Source organism: Trachymyrmex septentrionalis, unplaced genomic scaffold, assembly GCF_001594115.1.
Source record: "Trachymyrmex septentrionalis isolate Tsep2-gDNA-1 unplaced genomic scaffold, Tsep1.0 scaffold2, whole genome shotgun sequence".
In the NCBI taxonomy this organism is placed as follows: Eukaryota; Metazoa; Arthropoda; class Insecta; order Hymenoptera; family Formicidae; genus Trachymyrmex; species Trachymyrmex septentrionalis.
This window is the reverse complement of record NW_017305179.1, coordinates 2,588,697-2,598,462: the sequence shown is the minus strand read 5'-3', so window position 1 is coordinate 2,598,462 and position 9,766 is coordinate 2,588,697. Positions and strand designations below refer to the sequence as shown.

The window sequence follows — 9,766 nt, the reverse complement described above, 5'->3', positions numbered from 1 at the left end:
TATATATATATATTATAGAAATAAATAAAACATAATTGTAATAATGTTTGATAATTTTTTGACAATTTAATTGTAAATATAACGAGACTCTAAAGATTTTCATTGAGAGAAACTTGGGAATATTTAGCTTAATATTTAAAATGATGATAACATCAAGATTCAGGATACTCACAACTCGATGCTTTGGATAGTGGATGTAGGACATGTCGTATCGACTTTCACATGACAGTGTTTGTGACACTTCATCTGACAATCCCTACATTCGTAACCCTGCTTACCGAGCCTTCGTGCAAGAGTTCTTTTACATACTTCGCAAACTGTTCCTCTAAAAACAAAGTGACCATTTACTCTATTACAATTACAAAATGTTAATTATATTTTTCGTATGTTGATCAATTCAATGGCATAATATTTCCATCAATCGTGTATATATATACAATTTATATATATATATATAATTGTTTAACCAATATATCGCAAATAAATTGCTAGGATATTCTTGTATGTTGGAGACATATTAGGCCAATCTTGGACCAATATTTGATCAATATCGTGCCAACAATTGTACAACTAGGAATTGATAATGTCATATCGGCAAGATGATTACAACTTACCCCGCCATGTGCTTGGCGATAAATGTATGATCGTTAAATATGTGCAGCTTTGTCCCTTTTTTTCTCCATTTACTTTTCTGTGCGAGAGAAAGTGGTACGAGGTAATGTCTAAAATTATAGAAAATATATAAAAAGGTGTAAAAACATATATGCTTTTTTCTAAAAATACAAAGAGAGAGAGAGAGAGAGAGAGAGAGAGAGAGAGAAGGAATTTATTGGAGGGAGAGTTAAACTTACTTCTTTATACCGTTCTCCAAAGTTTCAAGAACGAGCGTGGAAGCTTCGTTGACGTATGTTCTCGTAGATGTCCCGCTTATACCCGAAGCTTCACTCAAACTCGATCGTCTCGATTGTTCTGGTACCGATAGATGAACTACAAAAAGAAGATCAATTCGTATCAGATATACGTTAACGTTCACTCTAATGCAGATGAAAGAATAAAAAAGTAACTCTTAAAGCGTAAGAATAAATAAATTATATATTAATAAAAAAAATAGACTCGACTTTCCTTAAGCACAATTGATAGAAACCGTATGTTTTATGAATATATAGTAAGCGCGGAACATTTGTAATTGTGACAAATTATAATGATAAATTGAATATAAATAATCAAATTTTTTCAAGAGAGAGTAAACTATTATTAATATTATTAAATCCGTAAATGAGATCTAGGAATAAATTATTCTTCAAATTTATTAACGCTTATCAATTATATAATATTACAGATTTTGTCTGTTGAAAAGCAAAGTTTTCGTTCTCTTTTTCTTGCTAACAATACTTACCAATTAAAGTCGAATACCGTGAGAGTTACACACACGTGAGCAAGACAGAGCGTGTACAAGTGAGTAATAATACAATACAATCGAAAAACGACTATAAATAAGACTAGTAATCTCTTCGATAGATCTCTCCATTATACGGAGATGTTTACATCAATCGCAATCGAGCAGACTTTTTTTAAACACATATACTAATAGATATCAAACACACAATCATTAAACAAATGTCAACTTGCAAGAAAAACGATATATTATTGCAGACATGATGACAATTAATTTAATTTATAAAAAAGAATACTGGAAAAGATGTGGAGGAGGGGGGAGGGATATATTGAAATCTTACCAGATCCAGGGTCGCGAGCTCTGTCGGCGGATATGGATCTCGAATGAGCGTCTTCGTGATTGATCTCTCCTTCAGGACCCACTGATCTACTTCTCGTTTTGGATCGACTCAGTCGCTTCTTTATGGTTCCAAAGAAATCACGTCGTTTTCTTCGTGCTCTTCCTCTCTCTACACAAAATAAATGTTGTTGATTACATTTTACAAATTACTGCAAGAACGCGATAATAAATACACGATAAATGTAATAAGAGAAAAATTAAATAATTTTTAAAGCAATGTAAGAGAGAGAGAGAATTGTACTCAAATGTTATACCAATGCTCAGAAGTAATAATAAAACAATGTATGAAATTTGCATATTTCAATAGTGCTTTGAGATGTGATACATACTTAACGTGAAATTATAATTTTATATACTTATTTAATTTTCGTGAATTGGAATTTTAATCACTTCAAAATTCTTACCTTCCGAATTGGAGGAATTAGGCGTGCTTTCTGGTCCCGAGATAGCATTGACATCTTTTGTTCCGTGCTGCACAGACATTGTTATGGAAAAGTTATACAAGTAGGTGCAAAATCAATTGTTTGTTGTCATCGTATAAAATTTCATTTATAAAGATAAAAATAATATTACATATATTTACTTACTTCCGGAGATACCTCTTGCCAGTTTCCAGTCTCCATCAGAGCGACCTATTACACATTAGTAAATAACAGCACTCAATCACAGTTAATACTTTTATGAAACAAAAGAAAAATACTTAATGTTGAAGCAAATTAAAATGCAACTCCAAATAACGACACTTTCAATTCGTTTATCAAACTTTGTTTCACCATACAACGATGTCTCTCTTAAGTTGCATCACATTGACAGAACTATTCCTGAGGTTCATTTCTTTTTTCCCGTTATAGATAAAAAATAATTATTTTAATGCACACGAAATGCAAACAATCAATATCACATACTTCTTACCTTGACAATCTGCCGCTCTGGTTGCTGCAAAAGAAGTCAAATAAAAATCATGCTTTAGTAGAAAGTCACAATATGATCGCAAAAAACATATCAGGGATAAAATAAATCATTTTTATTAAAACAAATAATTTTCGGAGAATCAAAATAATTTTTTATTATACACACGCAAATTGTTCTACGGAATTCTTGACAATTAGAAACTTTAAACTTCTATTCCATTTTCATATATAGATTCAAGCCTGAGTTTTTAGTTTTTATACGCTTTATTTCACGCAATTGTTAAGTTTTCGTGCAATAAGAAAAATCTGCATTCTGTTCATAAACTTACCCTTTGCTGACTATGTACAATCAAAGTTCCCTTATTACCGTTCGTTTGTCCGCTTTTGTATGGTGAATCCACAACGTTACCATTTGTCAAATAGTCTGCAAAAATATTTTTCTAATAAAATTTTATTTAAAAAATTGAATTTGATAAAATCTACGACTCTCTCTATTTATTTCTCTCTCTCTCTCTCTCTCTCTCTCTCTCTCTCTCTCTCTATTTCTACAAAAGCGTTGATTTTTAAATACTAGCATTTTCATCACAATCTGACTTGTACAGAATGCTCCAAATTCCTCTCTCTGTATTATACTTATAAATTTGTTCAACAATTTATCAATTGTTAAGCTTTAATTAATCTTTCCTAATAAAAATTAGATATTATTGTTATAAAAATGTAAGCGATTGAAAACTTAAAAAATGATATGGACAGACCAAAATAATGTAAGTACGTATATATAAAACTTTAGATTCTCTATATGTCTATATATTTAATCAACTTATACAAATAAATAATTTTTTGAATGGTTGCATTCGGATGATGCTTTGTATATTAATTAACCTTACGCCAATTACGTTCGAATCAGAGAAACGAATTGGAGAAATGATATCGACGTGCGATGAATGATGTATAATTTAAATAAATGCGTTACATACTGTAGGGGAGTTCACAAACCGATTCTAATCAAGAGAAACATTAGGTTTCCTTTTTTACGAGGACAGATCAATAAGTCACTAATATACTAATAAAAAGAAAGAAAAATCAATCGAATTAATATACACACACATCAACGCTTGGTAAGTAATCGGTAATTACCCCCTTCCGACTGTGCGGCAGAGTCGTACAAGATAAGTGTACTGTTACCATTGTTGTAGTTCAGACTATTGCTGCTGATGACATTTTGACTGTAGGACCGGCTCGGCGAGACTGGCTTTATCGTCTCCTTGACCTTATAAGGCTTGGTCCCAATTTGTGGTACCTCCGCACCCTCGATGAACAGGAACTGCAGAATATATAACAGCACGGAAGCAACAAATCAGTGGTACACTATAAACTGTATATTAAAAATATAATTTTCTTTAAAGACATTTCGAATATCTCAAGTTATTCATGACAATTTAATGAGCATGAACACACACTTGAGAAAAAAAGATGATCTTTTTAGAACTTATTGCAATAATTTCCGAGAGAAGTATTTTATTGCGGGAATGTATGTATATCGCGTAGAATAAAAATTAATCTGAACCCGCGTTAATCAGGATTACCTCCACCGTGAGGGTGCCTGTAATGTCATCTTGCTCGTATGGCCGTGCCTGAAGAGGTATAATTTGCCGTTGACTCGGATTTATGATAAGTTCCTCGACGCCTACGATTCCTAGCCCTAGGAATCTTTGACTTTTGTTGACATGATCGAACACCTCTAATAACACTTCGCTCGTGTTGTGGCTTATATCGCTGTAAATGTATATGGACGCTTAGTCACTAAAATACGGCCTTCTAATATATAATTAGAACATATGAATATTTTTTTTCGTAAAAATAAAATAAGGTATAACAATATGTATAATAACAATCACAACAACAACAACAACAACAACAACAACAATAATAATAATAATAATATAGATAAAGCACATAGCCGCATGAATTTTACATGGATAATTACAATAAAAATGCCTCATCCCACAGTGGATTTTTGGTGTCTTTCTTTATAGAAGTCTGATTCTTTTGCGGCGGTTCATCCAACTCCACGACGCAGTAAGGCTCCACAGCTCCTTGTTGACCGCCGAGGTCGATAGCTCTTACAACCTTCACGAGCAAACGCCTCTCGCCAGGTACGTATTGCATTGGAGCAGGCGAGGATGCGGGGTGTCCTTGAAGACGTTGATGCGACGATGGTTGATGTGTCATTGAATTCAAAGTGTTCTATAAGTGAAATTATCACAGTTGGCAAATAATAACAATATAGAATATGTGATAATTTACAAGTGAAGTGTTCTTACTTTCAACAATAATCTTCTATATTTCGATGAAAAAATGAATCTCTAAGCGTGATATAAAATTATAACTCTTGTTGAAGAATAATGCGATAAGAATTGTAATTTACATTATAAATGTGCAAGTATTTGTGATTAGGTATTATTAAATCTAATTGACAATGTCAATTGCTTGATGTCGATATATGTAACTTACTACACTGTCGTAATGTGTAGGATATGAAAAGCCTGGCTGAGGAGGCGGCTCTCTCCATAATCGAGGACACGTGGGATATTGAGAAAGATTGAAATGAACATTGATGCCTCGCAAGGCACCCACCACAATTTCCGTTACCACTTCTTGTAATTGGCTTTCGTCCAAGTCTTTCTTTATTGTGCCCACCGCTGCTAGAGAGATCTTTACCTATAATACGGAAAATAATATGAATATAATATTAATTAACACGTTAAGAGTGCTTTGACTTCTCCAATTCAGCTGATTTCTATCGCAACGTTCAACCGCACCGTTTGTATTATAGAGAATTTCGTTATAGAGAATGTTAAAAAAATCGTACAAAAAATACTTGTCGTTCGTTCTATGTCTATTGTTCAAGACGGCCAAGACTCTGTATAAACACGATGTATTGTCGAGATCGAGAACGAGTGATCATAAATAGCTGTGATTGCACAATGACGGGACGGAAGTTTCCATGTGTTGCATCACAGGAAATCCGTTGATAACAATGTTGCACGCACCTCGGGCCAACCATCGCATTTCAGATCGATCAGCAGCTTCTCGGTGATACAGATGACGTTGAGACGAGCTCGGAAACGATTGACATTGACTCGATAATGATTAATATCTACCTTATCCCCTCGTTGCCGAAATGCTTTCAGCTGTAAAGCTGGAGTAGCCTCACAGTCGCATGTGATAGTCTAAAAATGATTACTTTTCTTAAGATGATTAATCGCTAATTCCATTTAAATAGAAAATTATTGACTGTTTAATTATTACTTTAAAACGCTTTAGAAAATTAAAATAATTACATAATATGATTTAACTAAAAAATTCTTTACATTGTACAATTTTTTTATGTAACTATGACATTTGATTTGGCATGAAAGATGTTGATCAAGCTCGAAAGTTCTGTTTCTAAAAATAAAATTAAACGATCGATATAATCGAAAAAGGAAGTTGATATCTTGACACAATTTCAAATGCAAAAGGCTAAGCGAGAAGGGAATATCTACGTACCACGTCATCCTTCGAATCGCATTCGCAGAAGATATTTGACAAGGTTGGCGGATAAGTCTCTGGAAGTACACGAACGAATTCGACACCGACTCCATGCTAAAACATATAAGTGTCTAATTGCGACTGTACATACTGGCCAACGAAATACATACGCTTAAAAACGTCTGCGTCATACTTCTTTATTACGTGTCATAATTATCCTCATTGCCATCTTTTTTATCCGGCACGCAATCGTGCGGTATACTTGTTTGCATATTCAGAATAAGAACTAAAAATAATTTGTCGTATCGTTTATATACCTACACAACATAATAATATACTGTATATTCTAGATCAAATAAGAATCTTTTAGACATAAATATATGTATATAATATATCTAAATAATCAATTTTTATATATCGTATCAATTAAGTTATATACATCCCAGACAGCAAAGGACACACGCAATAAGACAATTTTTAGACATCACATCATCATAAGATTACTCGATTTTCAATACACGTGCCATCTGGAATTTCTCTCGTTGACTCTAGAATAAGTTTGAAATTCCTTTAGGAAGATTCATTCAATTTCTACCGAATAACCGTATCGTTTTTGTCAAAATCATCATTACTAATCGTTACTTTGTCATACAATTATTTTCTTTTTTCTTAAATTATTTTTTGATTAAAATTGTAATTAAAAAAAATTTTTAATTAGAATTTTTTATAACCTATTGACATATTATAACGCTTCACGTCATAACGTAAAAAATTTCAAGTTAGGTTGCAAATTTATAATTGTTATGCACAATAAACTATTAATTAAGCTAAAATTTGGTTCGACGCTCAAAGAAATTTTAAGTTATCCCAACAAAATGATCGACTATACGTGGCAAGGACAGCACCCAGCCGTAACGCCTTTTTAAGCAATACTACTATAGTGGCCTTTGATGTGACGCATATTGACCTATGTAAATAACCAAGAAATATTCTGTCTATACAGGAAAGCAAAAAAAAAATCATGCGAGACTAATCTGATTTTATCGCAAGATATTAATTATAATATTTTCTTATAATTTATAGCTGCCGAAATTATTGTCAATGTATAGAGGTATTGTATCACTTACTAGACACTACTAGACTTTTAATTATTTTCAATTTGTTTACGCATTTAATTCGTTAATGTATTTACTGACATTAAGTACTACTGTTGGAAAAGCGACAATAATAGAAAGTATAACGTACATATATATATGTTTAATTCGTAATTTTTTTTTAGCGAACAAATGGTGTGGTGATTCCAAGTAAATGAAATAATTGAGAGCGCATTGAATTATTGTGATTCAATAAAATGCTTACAATTTATGTATACTAAACTCATGGACTGAATTATGAGACGGTAATTTCAAACGCACAGATCGTTTGATAAAACACGTTGAACGGAATAACCGCGGCGAGTAATTAACTATATCAAACGCGAGATTAAATTTGCTCGAGATATCTGAAGATGTCTGCTTTCTAATTGGAGAGAGAATAAAAGCTTTGAAACGAATGATATTCTCTATTTTGTTGTAACTTAAAACCACCACGTATGATATCTAACAATAAGAAGAAATATATATCGTATTCCGCTCGAGCGTTCGACTAGACCCGAAATCATTGCATACACACGCAACACAAGTGTATCCCCGTTCTCTTTTCACCTACTATATGTCTCGGGAAGAATTTGTTTTTCTCGCCTGATCGATCGTGACGCGAATCTGATTATTAAATTTATACAATCCCACCACCCTTCTCTCTTTGCGATTAAAAAACTAAAATCTTAAAATTCGCCAATTTCGAATTTTAAATGAAATTCTATGAAAAGTTTGCGCTATATTTTATGGCGAACCAAATAAAGAGTTTGAAACGACGATAATCGACGTTCTACTCTTGTCCTCTCACCTCGTCCGTGGAGCCGACGGTAAAATCGTTAAGGGAAACCACCCAAGTGGCCAAGAGTTCATTGAGGATGACGAGATCGTGATGGAGCCACACGATCAGTTCGTTAACCCAACGCACAGCCTCGGCATCCGCGCCAGTCGCGGTTGGAAGATGCAGTGCCCTGGAACTTCGAGACGGGCTGATGATAGCACCGGAGGTCTTCCGGGTCAATCGTTTCCTGATCGGCGGCGTGGGCGGCACGTAGCCCGGCGACGGGGATCTCGCACCTGCTATCGCACTGATACCACCACCACCACCACCACCACCACCACCACCGCCACCACCGCCGCCAGCAGCAGCAGCAGCAGCGGTAGCAGCAGCAGCAACAGCAGCAGCACTAACGGTACCACCACCGCCGCCACCGCCAACACTAACGGTACCCGCGCCACCACCTGCACCACCGGTACCAGCCCTACTAACGAGCGACGACGACGATGACGGCGATACCAATTTCGGCTTGTTAAACAGTCTTCCAACAATGGTACCAGCGGTACTCGTCGTCACGACACTCTCATGGCCACCATCCTTGCCGAGCTGCGCCGACGACGACGACGACGATGATGATGAGGCGGCGGCGGCAGCGGCGGCGGTGAGCTCGTTCAGCACGAAACGATTGTACACATATTTGCCAACGCACAACACCACCAGACCGAACAACATCCAGCCGAATATCAGCATCGATAGCGTATCCATGGTCGTTTCACCAGTCGAGTCGAAACTGCATATCAGATCGTCCACCCGCTCGGCCAAGTCGGCCATATTGCCCCATCGTTCTGCCAACCAAGTCCAATTGGATTCCAAAAACATTCTTTTCTATTTTCACCCGGGAGCAACCGCGGCCCCACCACCGCTCTATACTTGGCTATTAATACGCCGTACATATACCCTGGGCTCCTTCAGCCACGCTACACGGCACTGATAGCCGTGATGTGTTGCTCCTCGTCGTCGTCGTCGTCGTCGTCGTCGTCGTCGTCATCTACTCGCGTGCCTATATACCTAGTTCACTATGTCCACTTTGGGTTCTTTGCGATCTTCTATCCAATCCAAACCTGGCCATCAGTTTCAGGGTCAATTGTGTTTGCTTCGTTACCTCTTTTCAACGTTTAATTGGACCAGTCATTTATAAATATAGAGGTTGTCGACCTTTGAATTAGATCCCCGACTTCAGACTGTCTGATTAAGAAATCAAATCTTTGATTTGAAAGTCGCACGCTTTTTTCAGACCTCTTGTCACCGAGCTTGGTAACGATTTCTTTATTGACAATAAATCGTCAATAAATCGTCAATAATACTTAAGTCGTACCTAATATTTTCCATCTATTTGTGACGACGGGAATGTACGGTATTCTTATGAAAAGGCTTCATCAAATTAGATCTTTGTTGCATTAAAATTCATTGAAATTATACGTTTTGATAAGAGTACCATGTGTAGTTTTCTTTTCTTTTATTCTTTATATCAAAAAGAGATGAAGCTGCAAGAATATTTGATAGATCAATTCTCAGCGGTAAGATATCATGTCTCATATATTGAAGATTATTCCCA

General features: G+C 35.5%; 1 protein-coding gene across 3 annotated transcripts in view; it reads right to left on the bottom strand.

Annotated features, from left to right (window-relative positions):
* LOC108747512 overlaps positions 1-9,097 on the bottom strand; it is a 9,564-nt gene extending 467 nt beyond the window's left edge. The window contains exons 1-15 of one of the 3 annotated variants that reach the window (XM_018485059.1): positions 8,185-9,097; positions 6,259-6,354; positions 5,760-5,939; positions 5,221-5,427; positions 4,694-4,953; positions 4,293-4,482; positions 3,844-4,030; positions 3,036-3,130; positions 2,708-2,731; positions 2,383-2,427; positions 2,200-2,266; positions 1,737-1,904; positions 852-987; positions 615-722; positions 173-325 (exon numbers count right to left, since the gene is read on the bottom strand). In XM_018485059.1, the coding sequence (XP_018340561.1) occupies positions 173-325; positions 615-722; positions 852-987; positions 1,737-1,904; positions 2,200-2,266; positions 2,383-2,427; positions 2,708-2,731; positions 3,036-3,130; positions 3,844-4,030; positions 4,293-4,482; positions 4,694-4,953; positions 5,221-5,427; positions 5,760-5,939; positions 6,259-6,354; positions 8,185-9,030 (2,762 nt within the window). In that variant the 5' untranslated portion in view covers positions 9,031-9,097. The remainder of the gene's footprint in view (positions 1-172; positions 326-614; positions 723-851; positions 988-1,736; positions 1,905-2,199; positions 2,267-2,382; positions 2,428-2,707; positions 2,732-3,035; positions 3,131-3,843; positions 4,031-4,292; positions 4,483-4,693; positions 4,954-5,220; positions 5,428-5,759; positions 5,940-6,258; positions 6,355-8,184) is intronic. The other 2 variants (XM_018485060.1, XM_018485061.1) reach the window with 2 other exon arrangements.
* Between the last annotated feature and the right edge of the window lie 669 nt (positions 9,098-9,766).